This window comes from Empidonax traillii, unplaced genomic scaffold, assembly GCF_003031625.1.
Source record: "Empidonax traillii isolate 1590-97213 ecotype Southwest subspecies unplaced genomic scaffold, ASM303162v1 scaffold419:size1009643, whole genome shotgun sequence".
Lineage (NCBI taxonomy): Eukaryota > Metazoa > Chordata > Aves > Passeriformes > Tyrannidae > Empidonax > Empidonax traillii.
Window position 1 is genome coordinate 151,799 of NW_020955612.1, and position 22,559 is coordinate 174,357.

General features: G+C 41.1%; 1 protein-coding gene across 3 annotated transcripts in view; it reads left to right on the forward strand.

The window, feature by feature from the left end:
• RALGPS2 (Ral GEF with PH domain and SH3 binding motif 2) overlaps positions 1-22,559 on the forward strand; it is a 96,293-nt gene that overhangs the window by 16,633 nt on the left and 57,101 nt on the right. For all 3 annotated transcript variants that reach the window (XM_027894174.1, XM_027894175.1, XM_027894173.1), the window contains 4 exons: positions 5,324-5,455; positions 6,984-7,091; positions 14,310-14,360; positions 18,651-18,734. In XM_027894174.1, the coding sequence (XP_027749975.1) occupies positions 5,399-5,455; positions 6,984-7,091; positions 14,310-14,360; positions 18,651-18,734 (300 nt within the window). In that variant the 5' untranslated portion in view covers positions 5,324-5,398. Of the gene's footprint in view, positions 1-5,323; positions 5,456-6,983; positions 7,092-14,309; positions 14,361-18,650; positions 18,735-22,559 lie in introns of those variants that run through there.

Consider the following 22,559-nt stretch of genomic DNA (forward strand, 5'->3'; position numbering starts at 1 on the left):
TATTTCCTCTCTTTTGTGGTAGTTTCTATTTTTATCATTTTTGCTGTCTTATATTACCTCTTAATATTACTCTGCTTGCTGAAAACTGAATTAAGGCATGGCTTTAGGTGAGTTTCATTTTTCTTCTTCGTCCCTGTGTACATACTGCTTTTATTCTTACAGTGAGTAACCTGGTTGGGTTTCTTTTGTGGTGACCTGGGTGTAAAACTGAAGGATACATTTTGGAAGGTGTAGTTTGGTTTTACTTGGCAGAATCTGTTTTCGTAGTTGGATGAACATTCTGTCCTGTGGCCTATTCGTTGGTGATTTTCTTGTTCATTGTGGAGCTTTTGTTTGTTGGTTGTATTTTGTTTTGGAATGGAGTGTATGGTTTGTGGGTTTTTGTAAATATTTTTGATTTCTTGACTTTATTTGTTTGTTTTCCTTGTGTTGTTGTTGTTGTTTAGCAGTTGTCTCAGCTTTTGCCTTACTGCCTCTGACAGTAAGTTTTCTTTTAGTCTTTAGAAGTTTCCACCAGATCAGGAGCTCGGGTTCATTGTGTCTGGAACTGATTTTTTTGGTCCTTGTTGTTCTTTGGTCCCCAAAGCCTTCGGTAGTGGCTCTGCACGTTTGTCCATCAGGATCCATGCAAGGCACTTCTGTTTTCCTAATGGGGATCTGTGATCAAAACAAGTGACACTTTGTACTGACATTATGAATAAGAACAGAGGATATTGGTCATCATGACTCTTCAAAACTGCTCTGTGGCTGTTTCCTCAAAGCTTTTGCACTGCTCTCACGGGAAGTTTTACATGTAACTTTAGAGTTGTCTTTTAAAATGCTGTTTGTATTTCTGTGTATTTTTGGGACAGTGTTTGACCCAAGCTGAGCCAAGAGCAGCTGCTGTGGAAGGCAGTGTAGGTGTTCTGTTAGACACCTGGGAGAGCCCAACACTCCCTGGCCAGGTTCTTTTAGACATTCACACATGGAGGGGGTGTCATGTTTGATGTCAAATTAACAACCTGAATACAGTTGCTCTTACAGAGGATTTCTGATTTAGCAATGTGATACACAATATACTGAGATCGAAGTATAACTACAAGTTCAGTTTAGCAAAATACAATAATTGCAATAAAGCAGTGGGAACACAATAGCAGTGTGATGCCGCTGGTGTCCCCAGCCACCAGGAGGAATATGTGTGTTGAAGGCAGCTCAGGCTCTCTGAAATCCCTTTGTTATTTAGTTCTGTACTCTGGGCAGAGCCGTGTGTGTTCACTCCCTCACGCTGCTCTGGATAACCCTGGGACACAGTCACTTTTTTAATGAACTCAGGGAGAAGCACTTACACCACTGGTTGATTCACTCAGCTGTGATCCAGTCAGTTGATCGCTCCTCTGACAGAGCTGTTTGTCTAAAACAAAGGACACCCTCTGGTTCCCTTTGTGCTGAGAGGAGTCAGCTGTGCTCACTCACCCCCTGTGGCACTGCCCTTGTGAGCTGCCCCTTTGGGACATCTATAGGTCAGTCGTAGGAAGGGAATGGCCATCAAATACAGCCCTAGGTGAATCTGCAGAACAACTCACCGAAGGCAGCAGCCCCTGCTTCGTTGTGCTGGCTCTGGCTGGGCTAGAGTTGATTTTCTCTGTAGTGTTCAGCGTGGGGCTGTGTTTTGGGTGTGTGCTGAGGGCAGTGCTGATACCATGGGGATGTTTTGGTTGCTTACACAGAGTCAAAGCCTTTTCTGCTCCTCACCCCAGCAGTAAATAGGCCGGGGGTGCACAGCAGATTGGGCCAAGGGGACGTGGCTGGGACAGCTGACCCCAACAGGGATATTCCAGGCCGCAGATATAACGAGGAAGAGGGTGGAAAGGGGGGGCGTTCAGAGTGATGGTGTTTGTTTTCCCAAGTCATTGTTGCACAGGATGGAGCCCAGCTTTCCTGGAGATGGCTGAATACCTGCCTGCCCTGCTGAACTGTCTCATCTCAGCTCATGGGTTTTGTCACTTTTACTCTGCTGATTCTCTCCCCATCCCACTGTGGGGAGTGGCTGCGTGGGGCTGAGATGCTGGCTGGGGTTAAACCACAACAACAGTCTAGATATTTTCATTCTTTGGGTGTGAGGAATCTTTTGTATCAGTATTTTCAGTTTGCTTTTCGCTGGACAGTAGGCATGGCACGAAGAGGTAACAAAATACCACATAGCGTGTCCAGGCTTCAGGTTGGCATAAATGCATGTTTTAAGTATTTTGTGCATCACATAAAACCCTTTCAATGCCATTTCTGAGCCTAGAGGCATTTATTAAGTTGGAGAGGAGAAACAGACTGAAAGTTCAAATTACTCAGTGTAATTCAGTTCTGGTAATTGGATATACAGGGTACACAGTGAAAACTCTCTGACTCACTATCACAGTCATTCCACACACCCAGCTGTGCTATCTGCACTGCTCTGCTCTTGATCACTTTCTGATACTGCTGTTTCCCTCTTATTTTGGTGTTGAGCAGGAGAGCAGCATAGGAAGCAAATGATTTAATTATTCCAGTGTGAGGATATTTTTCAATAACTGTCTTCAGTGATGCACTGGCCAAAACCATTGCTGTGACTTGTCATTGTTATGGGAGTGGTAAAACTGCACTAAACACGACAACGCTTCAAATGCTGCAAATCCTGGAACTTTAAATTTGATAAATGTTAGTTCATGGCAGTTCAGTACTAATGCAGCTGCTTACTGTGGAGATACAAAGTGGGGGAAGAGTATAAATGTGTTCAGCCATACTCTTGTAATGCAGCAACGGGCACAGAATTGTGTGGACAGCTTTGTTAGGGCACAGCCTGAGGGCAGATGTTTTATTTTGTAATTTCAGTTTCCTTTGCATGCAGGTTTGGTGTCTGTTTTTTTGTTTTTGTTTTTTTTCCTTAAGTGATTTTCTACTTACTAAAAAAAAAAAAAAAAAAGGAAAAAGAAAAAAATCCAGTGTTTCCTTGCCTTGTAGAAGTCTCTCCTTTGCGTGGTGGGCAGTATCAACCCTCCTTGACTTAAGGGACAGAATTCTCTCAATTCCCATCACAGTAGCCAGGTATAAAGGGAAAACCTGGATCAACGTGCAGCACTGCTGTGCCCTCCAGGTAAATCCTCTAAGGTGGAAATCTGTCAGGAAGTACGTGGAGGAAGTTACTGTGAGAGCCTGTGGGTGATGGTGAGACTCATAATTTAGGAAACTGGCCTTTAACACTTGCTTAATTGAGGAATTAGTTTGCTCTGGTTTAGCTGAGGCTGCTCTGCCGACTCCACAGGCTTCTCTGATATGCATAATTTATTCTAAAGAGTACCATCCCAATACTTCCACAGAAAAACCACCCCAGACTTCAGGTTTTGCCTTTTCTTGCACAGAAACACTTTCCCAATTCTCTCCCCCTTGCTGTCTTCCATTAATATGGGGAAGGGGAACAGCTGAAGCCTGTGTGAGCCAAGGGTCCAATATATAACATTTAGATCTTGTATTATGGGCCACATATTACGAGGGAGTTGTGCAAACTGTCAGTTTTCCTTAAAAACAGGTAAAAAAAGCCCCACAAATATTGGAAGGGTAATTTTTTTAGCAGAGGAGATTACCTTGGGACAGCTTTACCATTTTGAACGTGCAGGGGGGGGCCTGCAACTGGCTCTGAAGATGTGGTGCCTCTGTCCTCTGCTGTCACTACGGACATGAAAGTTGTGACACATCACTTAGTTTTATTTCCATGCTTTTCTGGCCAGCAAATGGAAAGGCTGGAGGGGAGAGGCACTGGGGAACTGGGCATGTGGCAACATTCCCCACAAGATAATCTGAAGGGTAGCTGAGGTGGGGAAGGACAGCACAGCAGTGACAGCCACAAGGCAGAGATGAGGTGTATTTTTCCCTTTGTATGTTCTGTTAATATAACACCAGTTTAAGTGTTAATATAACACCAGTTTAAGTGCAGTTAATTGCATTTTTAGTGGAGCAATCACTCTTAATTAGAGCAAATGGACTGGGAGTATAATGTTAAAGTGAAATGCAACATCCTCTGTCCTGTGAATGAGACAGTCCCGTCAGTTTTTCCAAAACAAGGAAGGGTAGAATGTGGGTGGCTGCTCTGAATTGCAGAAGTACAGCTCACATGGGACTGCTGATACTCAAAAATACAGTGGAATACCCAATTCAGTGGAAGCTGAAGCATTTGATTGAAATTTGCCCCGAGCTCTCTTCCATTGCCCTGCTTTCTGTATTGCATTCCTACTTCAAAATTATTGCTTTTGTGAGGATATTTTATTATTTAAATATTGGAATTTCTTGCCTTCCAGGCTTGTCTGTGTGACAGTCACTTTCCAGGTTATTTCATTTCATTCCTTAGAGGCCTAGAGCATGAGCTGCTGCAATACTATTTTGTCATGTGGAATTACCCAGCTCCCTGTCACTCCCCTTCTCCATTTATTTGCAGACCATGGAATACTGGAGTTAAACTACAAACCTAAAGGGAATATCATAAATAAGAGCAGCTCTGGAGACAGTCACACCTGTTACAGACATAGACCTAAGGAAGCTGATTTATAGTAGTTTTCACACTAGAGGGCACTAAGAGCTTATTAAATTAAAGCATAAACCAATTTTTACTCGCTGTAACACTTCAGTTTTTGGGTATTCTTACTGTTTTTGTAGTGGGTGCCAAAGCTTTCCATTTCTTTGCAACATTTTCTCTGTAGAAATCAAAAGTAATAGTATTCTTGAAAGGATGCATTAAAAGTCAGTATGTGGGGTTTTCCTTGGTGTGTTTTTCTGTTTGTTTTGGGTGTTTTTACCAAACAATAATTTGGGTAATTTGTGGAGAAAAGTATAAATTCCACTTGCACTCTTTAATTGCTTTTGATATGGTAATTTTTCACTTGAAGCTGGTAAAGAGACATATAAGGTAGGAAATGATTGGATAGCACCTTATCAAAGTTATCTGATAGAGTTAACGTCTGGAATAAACTTTTTAAAGTTGGTAATAAAAGGAAAAAGCTGCGAACTGATGTCGCAGACCTAACCTTAAGTTAGAGCTGCTGCATACATTTACATATTGATTCCTGGTATATAGAGAATAATAGGGAAAAGAATATGATAAGTTGATACTGCCAGTAAGGGATGGATCTCAATGGAACCTTCAGTTGTTTGTGTTGTTTTTAAAATAGGTAATTTTAAAATACGTGTGAGAGTTTAAAGTCTGCACCTCGAAGCGGTGTAGCCGTTTTTGGAAGCCCTTTAATTTTGTTAAGGGTTCTAGATAACTGACTCTTGGTTGAAACACGGGAGCAAGCGGTTTCTGGTGACTTTCTGCTCCTTGCAGGAATGGTTATCCGGTTGCCTTGGAGATGATCCTGCTGCTGTAAATGTAGGGCTGGAGACGGATGGTGTGGGCAGGATGGACCTGATGAACGGACAGCCCAGCAGTGTCAACATTGCAGCCACTGCTTCAGAGGTAAGGACTGCAAACCTCAGTTACTGGGGAATCAAGGACTCCATTTTCGCTTGAAATGCACCAAAATGTTTTCCTTTTAACAGGTTTCATCACAAACAGGTTCATGTTTTGTGTGCTGGTTTCATACACCCCCAGTTTAGATGTGGACAGTGTCAAGTTCTGATCTTTGCATGCCAAAATGGAGCACGAGCTGACATTTACAGCCTTGCCATAGCCAAACTGCCTTTTTTTGTGTGTCCTCTTTTATCACATCTGGACAAGAAAAGCTTTTCTTTTCAAGTTTCAACAAGAACAGATGCTCTTAGGGCAATTAGCTGGGCTGGCAAGGCCTGTGAAATTTGTGTGTGTGTGTGTTGAGGGTGACAGTCTGGCACAGCAGCAGTGGAATAAAGTTGTTCCCTTTGTCTATTGGACCATATTCTGGTATAGACATGGGGCCCTCCTGTCCACCAAGGCTTCTGCCCTGGAGAAATGAACAGCTTGAGAGTGTGTTTGTCATCCCAGCAGTGGAGATTGGCCTCGTCTGCTGGTGCCTCTTATTTTGAAGTTAATATAGTTTTGCACTTGTTGAAGAAAAGAAGGCTTGGGCTGAAGTTAGAACGCTGCAAAGTCAACAGTCCTGACTGTAGCTGCTTCCTTCGCTGGACCTTACCAAAGGAGTTTGGCTTGTTTATATATTTACACACAAACTTGGTTAGCAGGTGTGTGTGCTACACACTTGCACGTGTGGAAAGCACCACAAGCAAGGTGAAAGGAAAACTGGAGTTTTCTGTTATCAAAAGGGTTCAAATAATCTCCAGCATAATTTCACAAGTATTGTCAATATCTAAACAAGACAGTTGGCATCAGTCTCCAAGACCACTGATTGTTTTTATACAAATTTTTGTACTTCCCTTATTATTGTTTTATGAATCATTGACTGTTTTTTGGCAAACACCTGAAAAATGTTCTTGGAGGAAAAACTACCTTTTTACTCAGCAAAATTGTCTTGAATGTTCATGTGATGTCTGATAAAATTGACTAAAATACATTTTTGCAAAATTAGATGACTTTGCTTTCAGCAAGGAATATATTTTTTTTCTCCTATCTTGACTAACCAGGAGGAGAGAGGACTTGTAACTGAAATGTGTCTGTAAGTACGTTGATTACTGAAAATGCCTGCCTGGTTTGGAGTTTCTGGTGGTGTTTTCAAAAGCAGATTTTTCAGAGGGATAGTACTGTCAGAATCTGATTAAAAGTGGACAAGATAATTGTTTGCTTTATATGTCCTTAGAACAGAAGTGCTTAAAAACAGACAGGAGTTTATTTCAAGGACCCATATCCATGGTCTTGAGAACTTTAGCAGTCTGTGTCAGGAGAAAGTGTGTCCTGGGGCTGACTTTTAATTGGTAACTTCCCCAGCAGAACAACAACTCTGTGAACTGTGTTGTTTGAACAGAAGTGTTGCTTTTGGGGGTGTAAAAAAGAAAAGGCGAGAAGAAGAGGAGGGGACCAAAATATCCTCGGTGTTTTTTGTTTGTTTCTGCAGAAGAGTAGCAGCTCTGAGTCCTTGAGTGACAAAGGGTCAGCTGAGCTGAAGAAGAGCTTTGATGCCGTGGTGTTTGATGTTCTGAAGGTCACTCCGGAGGAATATGCGGTGAGCAATCCCAGGCATTTTTATTGCTTTCTGTGTGAATCTTCCTGGCAGCTTTTCCTCTGCTTCTCCATTTCTGTGTACTTTTTTGCTTGCCTTCTGTGGGTTTTAAAAACAGATCCTGTGCTTTAGTTCTTCATTGTCTGTATTTTGTTTACTGGTAAGTAATCTCCTCGGGCTCTGCTGCCCAGCTATTTTTTCCCACTTTTACACAGAGCGTAGACCAAAGATTCCTAAATCTACGTGATGCATCTTTATTCTGACGTGCAGAGTTGAGTTGCAAGACTATATTTGATCTGTGCTGGTTTTTTTTTTCTGGAAGTGTTTTAATTTTTAATTTTGTTAATTCTTACTGTAGGAAATGCTTGCTTTTTTTTTTAATTTTGAATGTACAGAGAAAGGAGATGTTTAACCAAAATGTTGAGTGACTTCTTTATTTTTTACCCTACTTGTAGGGATTAGGACTACTGATGGTCCCTCTAGGTGATTCAGGAATGTTACTAGAAAGATTGCTAACAACCTATTGCTCTTACTGTATTTACAATTCAAGTGATGAGATCCACGAGGATTTGTCCTGGGGAGATCATCCCTACGTGGTAATTACAGGTCACAAAATACTCCCATTAATTAAGTTTGTTCCGGTATGTAATCATTAATAACTATTTCTGTTAATTAGTAATGGCTAAATTGATTTTAATGAGCACACTGAAAATTCAAAGCAGCTGGATTATGAAGTAAAGTTCTTCATATCAGGTTTCATTTACTGTAAATGGATATGAAATATCTTACAGGTAGAATTCTGAGCAGTTGAGCAAAACCATCATTCAGCCCTTTGGCAAGGAAATAATTATTTTCATTTCTTTTTCAGTGTTTCATTACACAGATGCACCTCTTTGTTAATGTTTGTTTCCCCAGGCAGGTTTATCTGTTTTTCCAGTAGCACTTGCTTTGGGTGCTGCCTTTTTCTGATCATTCTTGCTGAGGGTTGTAGAAGTAAGTAAATTTACCAAAAACTTGGAGGTACCTTGGAGGAAAAATACCTTTGACCCTTCCACTTGTGTTTATTTTATTGGCCATTTCCTCATTCTTCCTGGGTTTAGTCCTGCCATAACAGAGAAGTGTAAAATCTGGATTTCATTGTTAAATGGGAGGACACCAGCATGGATTGGACATGGTTCCAGTTGCTTTTTCAAAGTGTGGGAAAGCTTTTAGTTTACTGATAGCTCTTGTAAAATGGATGCAGTGCAGACTACACACACCAGTCACCAGGGAAGGCTGAATGAAAACTGTTTAAAAAAACATAATTCATTTTAAAGTGGGACGCTGATTAAATGATTTGGGGGCTGGCCAAGTACCTTGCTCATTGAGAGGAAAGATAATGTGATAAAGCCAGTAAAACAGCAAGGGAAGCAGGTTGCTGCACAGGAGCTGGTTAGACAGCTGTCTGATGAACGGCCAGGAAACCTTGGCTGCAAGGGAAAAGAATTCCAAGGCACGGGCAGCATAAAGGTGAGAGTTTAACAAGTCAACATGAGCATTTGTGAAGTCTCATCCTGTGCCTTTATGATAATGTTGCTTTTTGATCAGGTCTCTGTGTACAGATGGGACAAACACAGTTATCCTGGCAGAAAAAGAGCAGCAATCTGAAAGGTGATTGTTTGAGATACACTGGAAATAAGACCCATGCTGGTGGTTTCGGTACCAATGAGACACACAGATATCCTTTCAGTTCCCACTCTCTTAGAGACATCATTGTTATTTCAAAACTCCATCTGTTTAGTCAGTTAGTGGGTAAGAGGCAAGTTGGACAACAACAGCTATCACTTGTAATCCTGTATTTTCAAGAAGCTGCTTCCCCAGCCAAACAGAAACCCGAGTGCAGATTTTTTTGGTGATTTTCTTTCCATATTCTCCCCTTTGGCAGTCATCTAACACTACCCTGAATGTCAGTTATCCTGGTGTGCCTTTCCATGTAATGGTCCTTTATCTCACACTAACTTTGAAGCAAAAATCTGCCAACCCTTCAAGGGCTCCAGTTTGAACTGTAATGGAAATTCTTGTTGTAATTTGGGTGTAACCGTCAGTTATACTGTCGTTACCAACTGGGTGGTTTAAACTCTTTGTGAGGTTGAAGGCTGCTTTAGGAAGGGCCAAGTTACAGCTGAAATGGGTGAGATCTTCAGGAAAAGCTGCTGCTGTTTTCAGATTTACAGTTTGCCTCATCACTTTGCAGCTTACACTCCCCCCTTTGGGCACGTGTTGAATACCTGCACGTTGCGTAGATTTTGGGGAAATTCAGTGAATATATGAACTAGGACACGTTTGGTTTTTTTTTTTTTTACCAAGGATTCTGCAGACATCTTTGTAGGTGAAATTGAGACCATCTCTGATTTAAATACCTGCTTTGAGGCTGGTCCCTGCTCAATTCTTTATGAGTGGGCTGGAAACCACAACCAGGCTGGTGCCAGGACTGCCCAGCAGGGTCTGACCCGTTGTGTGTGTGCAGGGTCCCAGTGAATGCTCCCCATTTTCAGCCGGGGCAGGAGTGTGGTTTGGAGCGTACAGGGCACAATTTGTGGGGTGGGACATGCTAGTGGTGCAGTGGCAGTGGAAAGGGGAGGCTGAGGGGGAGAAAAAGGGAAATACTTGGGGACATGAGCTCCAAATTAAGGCTCTGGGGAACCTCAGGTTGAAGAAATATTTATTTTTTGCTTTACGGTAAATTCATATTTCTTAGGCAGCTACTGTTTAATTATCTGCCTGTTTATTACTTTTTGACTCACTTTTCCATTTTATACTTTGACCTAGCCACGGTGGGGTAAATATTTGAGGTAGAATTAAGGGAAGCACAGCTGTATAAATCCATTGCTTTTTTTCTTTCCACCGAGTTATCTAAGAAGGATTCTTTATTCTTCACCCTGGTCCCTGGAAGTGCTGTGGAGTAAGGTCATGCTGAGATGTGTGTGCGTTTCTTTCTTTTTGGTTCCAGTTGAGCTTTGTCAAATGGTTGTTGGAAGAAGATCCTGCTTATTTTGGAAACAATACACAAATAGAGTTTATTTAAAAACCGTCCGGTCGAAACAAGGAGTTTTTCTCAGAGATGTTCTTCTGACAGTCAGATATCAAGTTACCTATATCCTGTTAGCTTTACTTTACAGAAGAATATTAAACGTGTTCCCAACCAGAGCAAGAAGAAGCAACTTAATTATGGCATGTGGAGGAGCTATTAATGATAAAAGTTTTGAAGGGGATGCTGTGAGAAAACAAGGAGAGTTTCAACACAGGAACTCGAATCCCCTGGTGTTCCTTCAGGACAGCAGAATTATTCTCCTACTGATGCCGTGCTTTAACAGAGGCTTAGCTATTTTTTCAGTGAGGGGAAAAGTGTCCTGGCAACTCAGAGAGACAGTGCTAAGCCAAGTTGGAAGGCTTAAATGTAATTCCTTCTAAAAATTCAGATTAAGGAACAATTTATGAAGTGCTGCTTCAACCAACATGGCTCCAAGGAAAATCAGGTGATGGCAGTATTCTTCAATAACCAAAATGCAGACATTTGATTTTTTTTTTTTTTTCAAATTTATTTTTTTTTTTTCATCCCAAACAGAAACTTAGTTTTTCCTGTTACACTGAGGGTGTCTGTCCAGGAGCTGTGTGGGAAGTGCAGTGTCCTTAGGGTAGGGACATGGCAGGAAAACTTGCAGTGACCTGATAAAAAGAGTTCACACTTGAGAAAGTCTAGGGGCTAGAAAGGTGGGATCATAGCCCAGATCCAGTGGGAATTTTCATATAGGAGCATGGAGAGGAGTGGTCTTAAATGGAACTGGGAGTTCTTAAGTTACAGGGTTTTCTGGAAGGAGCAGAATCCAGGTGTACTCATAGAAAAGAGGAAAAAATCAGGAAACGCTTTAAAATCTCATTCTGTTGAGCTTCTCCGTGTCCCTGCAAGAAGCAGGACACAGAAAAGCAGCTCTTGACCGTCTGGATGTAAAATTTCTGACCTGACAGATCTCCCCAAGAGAGGGGTAAAAACCTCTTTATACGGAGCTGTGTGGTCATAATTTTAGTAGTTTGAAGTACTTAATTGTTAACGAGTCCAACTGCTCAACACCCCCGGGAGATAAAATATGTTTAAACTTGGCTGTTGGAGACTGTCCCCAGGAAAGGTCTCCTGTACAGGCAAAACTCCCCTGGCTGGGCAGGGGTGGGGAAACATCTGCCCAACTACTGTTCTGGTCTGTTAATTGGAAAATGATCATTCACTGTTTTTCCGAGATGGTTTTTCCCTTGTAGAGCTCTTCGAGTGGCTGAGAATTGGGAAATATATTAGTTATATATTAAAAACATGCCTCTTCTAATCATATTCCAGAGCTGTTATCTAGGATCTAGGGCAAACACAGACACAGAAATTCCACTTGGCTCCCTCTCCGCCTTGGCAATGAAGGAATACTGTAATGTATAAATGAACTTGATAGACATATCACTTCTGGAAGGACAGAAAATATCAAGTTTCCCTATCTTTGCATGATCAGAATGCTTGTTTAAAAGATAAGTAAGGACAAGTTCACAGCTTTGTATTGCACACGTAATAATTTTTGTTTTTTTTAAATCTACGCAGCTGACAATCCCAAAACCAGAGAAGTTATGGTTGGCCAGCTTCATGTAACAAGTTGATGTGAACACTTACAATTTTTGGTTTGAATATTAAAGCATTAAACCACATTTGGGAGAGGGAAGCTCTCCAGGAATTTGTATTGGCTGGGTTAAGGAGCTGGAGTGAGAAAAGTCAGTGCATTGTATCTCTCTCCCTGCAGGAACCAAACTAGTGGCTCTGTTTGTTGGGGTTTAAATTCCCCTGAGCTGGGCAAGGCAGAAGTTTTCTGTTGCTGTTAAAGCTGAGCAATGGCACATGACAGAAAAATCCCAAATAATTTTGGAAGTTTTGTCATTTCAAGTGCCAACCTTTCAGTTTGCTTTGTTTTTTACTTAGCAGTGAGAGAGCACCTTTTAAAAGGGTAAAAAATTCAGTTGTTAGACTTATAAATGTGAGCAAGCTAATGTTTCAAAGAGTCTGTTTTGTCAAAGGCATTTTTAAACTCTAATGTGAGTTACGATGTCACACATACAAAGCCAAATGGCTTTTTATCCATCAGCTTCAATAATCAGCTCTCAGTGGTTTGATTCCTTTGAATTATGAGCAATTTATTAAGCACTTGGAACTCCTAATGGAAATCTCAAGCTCTTTAAGAAAGGCACCTCAATAAGGGATGTTTCTTGAACAAGCGCTGATGTGATGCAGTTACTGAAGGTTTTAGTGAAAGCAGAAACATGTCAACCAAACCAGCAAAATGAAAAAAAAAAAAATCAGCCTGAAATCAACGTGATACTGAAAGAAATAAGTTCCTCTGTTAAAACTTACTGAGCATTTTGAGTTCTCAGACTTCTAAAAAATATTTTAATGTACATAACAGCACTTTCAAATATCTTCAGTTATGACTGTAAATCCTGACCCTTGACATCTGTTTTTTCAGTGTCAAGATGCCCTTTTTAATATCCCCATCTGAAACATGTACCTTTATTTTTGATCTAGAAATTTTACTGTGAAGTTCTAATAAAACTTTCATAAACATTTGGCATTGAGCCTGTCTAAAGTAATAATTGGTTTGGGAGTTGCTACTGAAGCAAGCAGTCAGATTTAGCTGAGGCAGTTCAGGCTGATGAAGGGGACAGATGCTGGAGGGCTGAGAAGAGAGACGTTTATTTTTAAGCATTTTCTCAGCTCTGTGAACAGTGAATCAGTTTCCTGGCTCGTTTCTATTGTGCTGTTATTGTAATCTTGTTTCAGTGAGGAGGATTTGCAGTGAAATATTAATAACCATTGAAATGCCCGTGTCTTTTGAAAGGATCTTTTAATACACCCTAGATTGGAATTTTATTGAAGTGCCCATTCTTCTCATTCCGCCTTCCCAACCCCAACCGATTTTCCTATTGATTTCCTCTGGTGAATAGCAGTGTTGAATCCCATCAGCCACGTTCACTGACAGGAATACATTGCTGAGACAGCTCGATATTTTTAAGCAGGCAAGTGGGAGACAGGGCACTGAGTTTCGTGGCTGTTTCAGGTGTTGGGTTCTTCACTGTGGAAATCAAAAGGAAGAGTCAGCTCTTCCCACAGCGTGGCTTGCCAGCCACTCTCCCCCTACCCAACCTGTCGTGCTGATTGTTGTGATCCCAGGGCAGGGCCCAGCACGACTGACCACCAGTCCCTGCAAGGTTGACTTTCTCTGAGGAGCTGTTCCACCATGCACAGTGTCACTCAGGGGCAGTGGCAATTTGTGAGAGCCACAAACCTGTCAGTGTGTACCTTGGAGTGTATAAATGGGGAGCTGCTGTTTTCAAGGCAATGGGAATAAAGCTGTGCAGCTGACAGCTGAGGGAACACAACAAGGTCCCTGGATTCATCATTAAAAGGATATTTGTGATATCTAACTTGGATGGCACTGGTATTTCTGGGCTACCTGTGTACTCTTGAAAAGAAATGGCCTTTTCTGACAACCTGTAGAGTCAAAATCCTGTACAATCCTAAATTGTACAGGATTGAATAAGCTTGAAATAAGACTCTGTGAATATGTTTCAAAATGCAAAACCTGGTCTTTGACTTGATGCTTTTCAAAGCTAACCAGACATCCCAGAATGAAAATGTGCTCCCTGGCTCTGAGCTGCTGGAAGAGACATGGCTGTGTTTAATTTTAGTTGTTGCTGAGCAACTGAACATTGACTTTGCTTAGTTAATCAGATGTGGTTCAGGTATCGATTGGAAAATGTTAGGGATGTTCTGATAGAATCGTGTGGCACCTGCACTAACGTGCAGAGTTTGAAGAGGAGCTGCCCCTGAGCGGCTGAAGTCGGTTCCTCGTCCTCTGGGGCAGCCTCTTCTACACTGAGTTCAGGCTCTGCCTTGCATCTGTAACTGCAGGGTTATCCCTGAGGAGAATTTCTCATCATTTGTTTATTATCTGTGTGTGCAAAGTTGGGAGCACTTCACTCCCTGGTTTTGCAGGATGGCCCTGAGGCAGGAGGCGAAACCTCTGAAATCAGCAACCAGACAAGAGCCAAATGAGAAAAGGAAACAGAACAAATGCAATTCTTAATCAGCACAGCACCTTAGTGGAATGCAAGGTTTATTTTGATCTCAACTTATGACTTTTAAAATTTTTGTTCCAGGGTCAAATAACGCTAATGGATGTGCCTGTATTTAAAGCAATTCAGCCAGAGGTAAGTATTTCATTGGCCCTGTTTTTAAATGTAAATGAAAAAAAGTTATGGCAGACTACAAATTCTGGAATTGCAAAGTGTGTGTCTATAAATCCTAATTTTTTTGTCCCAGCTAATGTAGCTCTGAGGCAGATGGTTTCTAATACAAGAATATCTGGAACTAATAGTTTTTCTGGGGAATAAGATTGGTATTTAAATATTCAGTTAGTGCTGGAGATGAAGTATCTGGGGTTCAGTGTTTCTGAATGAAAAACATCCTGATTTGACTCTTCTGATCATAATGTTTTGGGTTTCACCTGCTGATACCTGTTTGATACTTCATCCTGTCCCGTGTTCCTGTGACTGGTTCATATCCTATTTGGATAAACAAAAATGATTGTAATGGCATCTTAACATTCAAGATGTTGGTGATTTGTGGGTCTGTCAGGGTAATATATCAGTGATTTGTGTTCTCTGGCTTATTTGTGTGTAATTCCTTTCAGATTTCAGCTGAACTTGAACTGATATTTTCAGTATCTTCACAGTGACTGTAATAAATGTTTAATTTTTTCCCTATTTCTGTACCATTAGCATTTTCCTGTGGGCATTGCTTTGCGCTTCTGAGGGTTTATCTTTCAGTTTATTGTCCATTTTACCAGCACTGTAGAAATCTTTCTCAGCTCCTCAGCCACCTTCACTGGTAGAAGGCTTTGTCATGACACTCTTGTGACACACTGAACACTATTTTGCTTCCAGTGGAGAAACCGCCTCCATCTCTTGGTTGGGATTATTGATTTCATCATTTATGCACCTCCAGATTTTTTTTTTTGAAAGCTGCTGTTTGATCTGTGCTTGAAAACGCTGTCATGATTCAGCTTTTATATGATTTCAGCAAGCTATTTCCCAGCCCTTGTGGGATTTGTGTGGGATTTTTGGGTGGTCTAATCTTTCAAAGAGCTTCCCATTTGATCTGATTTGAACCCACATCACAGCAGTGCATAACATTGGAAAAAGTGGTACACAAACACACAGATGAGGAAAATGTTTAGAAGAGTCAGATAAAATGGAAAAATGCTTTTAAGTTCTGGAAAAGAGCTTGGAAAAAAAAAAAAAAGAGCCCCTATTAGAAGATCGGGAGAAACATATTCTGCCAATTGAAAGCACTCTAAGGATATGCAGAAAAAACTGCTGGAGCGTAGGTGAATATATCCAGAAAGTCATTATTTATCAGAAATCTGTAGGTATTGCATGAGAAAAAACTGATGTGATGTCTTCACTGGGAAACATCCATGAGGAAGGGTGGCTGTTTTGACTCTTCTCCAGTGTTGACACAGCAGCAGTCGAAGGCTCTGGCAGGGTGCAGGTGGCACTGTCCATCAGTGCTCCCCCACGGCCACTCAGAGGTCTGTTGTCTGATGTGTCTGTAAATTGTATTAATCCCCTAAGGAAAGGGGCCATGCAGATCAGCTCTCAGGTCTGAAGAAGCTGGACACGATGAAATTGCTTTTCTCCTGCTGTGCAGAAGGGAAAATCAGCCACGGAAAGACTTCCTTTGCCTAAAGGTGTCTTGGACAGCAGGTTAATGGACTGTTGGGGGTTTCTGAGTTTCCTTCGGGTTTCTGCCTGACTCTGCCATACCCAACCTGTAAATCTTTACCCATCCCTTGACATGTGCACTCAAGCGTACTGGAATTTGAAATTAGAAAACAAAACAGGATCTGCTGACGCTGATACCAGATTTCAGAGCTCTCATCTTGCATGCCCAGTGGGAGACGAGGAGCAACATTTTTCTCGCTGTGGTGAGATTTAAGAACGGGGTGTTTTACGACAAATTGTTCTAATTCACCAGCAAATCTATGTCATACAGGCTCTGAATCTCCCTTTGCTTCCCAAACTTTGTGGGATGGTATCTGAGTGGAAATTTTGAGCCTTTAGATGTGTGTTCCTTAGTTTTCCCAGATGAGGGTTCTGTAAGATGTACTCCAAGATGCTTAATTTTAAAATTGCTAGACATGGTTTTTCACCATCTTTAGGGGGTGTGAGCATTATTTTTAAATGTCTTTTAATATTTTAAAATTCCTGTGTTACATCTGTACGAAACCATATTTTTAAAATTATTATAGGCCGCTTTTTTTTTTGTTTTAAAGGAACATCAGAACTTCATCTTGGTAACTTGACCTGTTACCACGACTTGGACATTATATAGTACCATGACCCTCTGCCTGAGCTTTAAGCAGGCTTTTATCACTCCAAGGGGTTCTGGAAACCACCTTTCTGCATCCCCAAAAATGCCTGCAACTTACCTCTGAAAAAAGAAATAAGAGGGAATGACTTTGTTTCTTTGTTAATTAATAATTAGCAGGCTGCAGTATAAGAAATGAAGGTAATAAGGAACACACCTCTCTGACCTCATAAACTTCTGTCCGTATGAAAGCAGCCAATTTGCATCTTAATTTTTAGGAAACAAACAAACAAAAAAAAAAAGATGGGAGTTTCCCCAGTCAGTCATGAGATTTGTGTCTGTTCCCTGGCACTGTCAAGGGGGGTGTTATTTTTTATTCTCTCTTTCTTGGAGTGGCTGTGGCTTTCCAGAGAGCAGTGACTGTGAAGCAAAAAGGAGTCCCAGCCTTGCTCAGTTGTGCTGCTGCTGGTTGTGTTAACATTAACCAAGGGCCAGATGTCCCCTTGCAGAACACATCAACTTGCTTTTGTTGGAAAATCTGATTAGTTATTTTACATATTTTAATACATCATCCAAAATTATTTGCCCATATGTACTTACACTCGAAATCTTCACTGGGTTATTGTCTTTAACCTCTTCATCCCCTCTGCTTCACCAGGCTAGGCAGTGAAAAAAAACCCCTCACTTATTGAATATTCTTAATCTCTGATAATTCTGAAGTGGTAGAATGGTTCTACTATTAATCCTTGCTTTTTCTCACCTCTTTTTGAAACTTTCACTTTGACCCCTATAAAGCTTTTAGTGGGAAACACAATCTCTCTTTCTGCCATGTAATACAGGTCATAATTTAAGTGTTCCCATAGTATTTTGTTAAGGAAAATAAAATTTTCTCTGTACTCAAAAAGGAATAAAAACCAAAATGAGTTACAAAGGAAGTTCAGGGTTTTATTCTTGATCCTAAATCTTTCAGGTTTTCACCTCATTTCAGATGTATCACATAAAATAAGAAATGGATGGTTGTGGGGATGTAGCTCCTGTGCCCGAGCTGACAGGCAGACTGAGGAAGTCACTGTGGTGAACACTTCAGGTTTGAAACTTGCAGTGGAAGATGTGGAATTCTCCTAGAGGAGAACCTAGAACTGTGCCTGAAATAGAGAAATGGAATGGGCAGCACAGTCTGTTTAGCAGAGAAAAGAGTGTTTTTCAAGGGCAGTGAGTTTAGACAGGCTGGTTCTTGCAAGGGGCAGGAGGGTCTTAACAAGTGTCCCCTGGAGCAGAGGGGTCAGTCAGTAATGCTGAGAAATATTTTAGTTCATAAACAGGAGAAAAGAAAGCTGTGCCTGTACAGAGGAGAGAGGTCTTGCTGGTGAGGTGGAGAAGCATTTCTTACATCTCCTTAAAGGGAGGGGAAAACACTGCTTTTGGCACTCCCAGAGCTCTGTGTCTGTCCCTGGACGTGGTGTAGGTGTTGGCTTAAGCTGTTGAAGTGACAGCACGGGCCTGAGAGCCTGCAGAGCTGTGCCCCCAGAGCCCTGGGAAAGGCTCGGGATGTGTGTCTGGCCAGTCAGGAGCAGCATCTCTTGGTTTGCAGTGTCCAGTGCCATGTGCTTTCTCTCCAGAGCCAAAGGATTCCCAAGTTTGTTGCTGCTGATGTCTGCACTGTGTGAGCCTTCAGATGGGCAGGGCCAGGGCAGTGGGGCACTGACTAACACGCCAAATGAAAACAATGGGACGTGTCTCAGGTTGAGTTAACAAGGTGTATCTTTTCAGTAGGCTTAGAAGTATCTTCAGAAGGTGGTTAAAAACAGAAGAACACGTTGCTCTCTATCTGAGATCCACGTTTAAGGCAGGATTTTCTGTGGTAACAAAAGGAATCTTCCAGTAAGAGGTGAATTACCCAAGAATTATTCAACAGAAGATGAATTGTAGAAATCCAGTCACTCGAAACAGTTCCACTTGTGGAATACCAGTTTGCCAGAGGAATCAGGAGGAGTGTAACTGGATCACTTCAGTGTATTTGTCGCTCTGGGAAGTTGTTTTGAAACTGAAGAGATTTATGGCTCTACATGGCTCTGAACACGTGTTATGCACTAAATTAAAGCAGTGGATTTTCATCCTTGTTCTCCCAGGAGCTGGCAAGCTGTGGCTGGAATAAAAAAGAGAAATACAGTTCTGCACCGAATGCTGTTGCTTTCACCAGAAGATTCAATCACGTGAGTTATTTCTTTTCCAGCGTTATTACATGTAGACATTTTAAAAAGTCGGTGGGATTAAGTGTTCTGGCACATCACCTTTATTTTGGATCACAGCTGATTACTTGAGAACTTAAAGAACTCCTTATAGCAGACACTTTATCTGCAGGATACATAGAAAGGCCAAGCCAGTTCTGAAGAAATAGCTGTGATTCTGTTTTAAATAGCAGTAATTGATGAAAAGTGCCTATTTTCTCTGTAAATGCTGGCTGTCCTTTATATAAAGACAGAATCATAATTACAGGCTAAATGCTTACCATGCAGGATTTCTGGAGCAGTAATTAGATGTAATTTCCTTCTGTGTTCGTGTCTTCTGCTTCACATAGATGCTTTTGTCCCTAGAAATAGAAGCCTGCTGTCAGTGTGGGTACCTTTTTAAGGTGATTCTAGGCAAACTTTAGAAACTCTGAACGATTTTTCTGTACAAAATTTGTTCTTTAACTCTCCGTTTGGCAGAATTTTTTCAAGGTAATTATTTTGGCAGGACTTGTTTCAAGATTTTTCGGGTAGTGTGTCTGAGATTTATGATTTTCTTAACCATTTCTCGGCATAAAATCAACCTTTAAAGGGAGAATAGAACTTTAGCTTTCTCCTCAATTAAAGCTGGAGGACTCCAGCTATGCAGTTGGCCAACCAGGTTTCAAAACTGAAATGCTTTTTAAGTAATGCTGTATTTTCTCTTTCAGGTGAAGTAATTCTATTCCTCTCATCTCTCCTCTTGTAAATGTTTAATAGTGTCTCGAACTTACAAGCTCTCTTCCAGATCTAACCTCTGTACCCAGTCTCAGACTTACAGACATCTTTGTTATTTATCTGAAACTCAGACCAAACTAACCTTTTCAGGTTGTTTTTTTTTTTTTTTTCCCTGTCAGTTCTTGGGTACTTTCTCATTTTCATGATTGCTCACATTCAGGATATGACCAAATCCTACAACTTCTCACCAAAAACACACAGAGTATGTCTTAACCTTCTGATGACTGAAATCCTTGCCCGGCCATGGGGTTTGGACCTGATTTTCCACTTGACCAAAGAGAAAATGTTACACTGTAAACTTCTTGTGACCATATCTTCTATTGAGATCTGGAGGGCTTTTGGTTGAGGATTTGGTGGGGTTTGTTTGTTAGTGTTATTTTGGTGGTGGTGGTGGTTGTCTTGCGTTTGGTTGAAATTTTCTTAATACAACTTTTTGAGTTGGTCCTGTTCGAGTGTACAGACTGGTGTAAGAACACTGATACTTGGGATATTAATTTAATTGATACAGCACTGATTCCAGCACTTGCTGGAATTCATGGCAGTTGTCTCTTCCAAGAGGTGTTAATTTTGCTGAATATTGTGGGCTGTTTTTGTGGTGAGGGCTGTGTCAGGCAGTTACCTCATCAAGGCCCCCACTTTTCAGCTGTTGTTGTTTAAGGTACTTTGGACATGCCAAAGAATTGGTAAAATGTGCTCAGTAGTCAGAAGGAAGGAGGGGAAAACATATCATGGGAATAAGGACTTCCACTTCTGGCATCAAGGAAAGCCTTGATGAACCTGATTTGTTCATAGGAGGAGTGGAGAGGGACAGGGATTGTTTCTGCTCCACTTACCTGGGGAGGTTCTAAAGCTTAGTCCTCCTAAAATAAGTAATCAGGAAAATCACTGCAACTTCTGGCCTTCTCAGGCAGGAACACATTTCATCAAACTTCTGTTAACCTTTGAAATTTCCCTGGGTTTAAATTATGCATTATGCATCTGTCTCTTCCTCCCCCCTAACTTGCCAAAAGAAAACCGTGAACAGCTCTCACTTCTCGAGTAAAGAGAATATTAAATCACTAAGAGCTTCCCCACAGCAGATTGCACTGCTGGTAGCATTTAGGAAGCAGGAATGATTCTGTGTTTGCAGTCCACTGAGGATGAAGTAGGGTATTTCCAACATGAGTTATGTGATAATTACATGTGGTGCCTGTAATAACAGATCCAGTTCAGGGAAGAGGAATCGATCGAATCGTTCCATGCCAGGACTCTCTTGTTGTCAGGGAATACATTGCTACATGGTACTCCCTAGATCTGCACATTTACTAGTGAGTGTTGTTCATAAATATGTAATTTCTTATTTTTAAACTCCACTTTCTGCCTTTCTCCGCTTCCTTCTGAAAGTGGGTTGTATACTTGCACACTGGTAAATCTGTCAGGGCACAATTGCCAAGTTTACTGACTAGGTCATTGTTCTACCTTTTGAAAATAAACATTTGTCATATGTTTCAAACAAACGTAGCTTATCTAAGGTAGCTGTTTACGTAAAGGTCACTATTGCTCCCTTGATTGTCAGATTATCTCTATTGAAAACCTCCTTCTTGAGGTTTTTTGTCAAGTGAGAATGGAACTGTGCTGCCACAGAGCTTAAAATATTAGAGAAATTAGTCAGCTAGATTCAATACACTGGACCAGTTTTAAAGCAGAAGATCCCACTTGCAAGAGGCAGATTTTGTGTTTTACTGGCTCTGGTTTTGGGGCTTTGGTTTTGAGGTTTTTGTGTCTCTTTTTAACCCAAATGCAAACATTAAGTGTAGGAGAAGTTTCTCTTGAATATTGTAGTGTTGCTGGATTTCCATGGATTTGACTGGGCTTATCAGAAATTAAGAAATGGAGTGGTGAAAAGGTTTAGTGTGCTTGGGAGATACTTTGAAGAGAAATTGAGAAACTATTAAAGAGAGGTTCTCAATTTTACCTGGTTTCTAATTAGCACAGAAAGCACAACTAGTTTTGGAAGCAACAACTACGAACTTCAAAGCACCTGTATAGCAAAACCAGTATTTCAGATAAGGCAAACATGAGATAATTAAAAAAGCTTAAGATGTGATTCGAGAACAGATATGTTCTAAAGTGAAGCCTGTTTTTCTGGGTTGACCTTAATAGGGAAGAATATAAACGTGCAATTGTATGTCAAGGGTTGAGATGTGGTTTTGAACTGCTCTCAAAGGCTGTGAGTCATCCAGCTGATGGATATTGGTGGAATAACAATGCAGTGAGAGAGGAGTTAAAGCAAAATAACCACAATGTATGGAGCAAATACATAAGATTTACATGAAGAATTAGTGAAAGGGTCTATTTAAATGATTTCTTTTTCAATACTTGGAATACATTAGATTATGGGGGTGTCTAAAGATACCAGTTAATAGACAAGACCAGCCAAAAACCAGTGTGTGTTGGTAAAAGACACATCAAATCAGAGTGAAAGTGGTTGAAATGGAAGTGATGAAGTGGGTTTAATTCTCTATCTCCTGCTTGCTCTGTCACTGAAGGGGCTGGCTGGCTCTGGGCTCCAAAGGAAGTTTTGCATTTTCTTCTGGCTTGGGTTTGTTTTTTCCTGCAGGAGCTTGGGAGTGTTGGGATAGGGGTGGCTGGAATTGGGATGGAAACCAGGCTTCCTGGGATAAACAAGGGCACTGGTGTGGCACAGTCACTGTGAACTCTCACAGAAGTCAGGACCAACAGAGTAAATTGTTTTTTTTTTCATCCTTGTGAATATGCTTGAGCATCTTCTGTGTTTTGAGCAAGTGTTTCTCAGTCTGGGCTATCAAAGCATTCTCCTGTTACATGGACACTGTTAACCTGAAATCAAAGAGATTTGAATTTTTAAGGCATGTGTTGTCTCTAACTGATTCTTTATGATACAAAAATCTATGTTAAAAGTTTAAATTCTTTTTGATCTTCAAAGGGAAAGCATGTCCTTAGAAACTTGTTGGTCAGTCAAGGGGAAAAAGTTCTTTTTCTTAAGCTGTGTAACTACAGCAGAGCATCAAACTG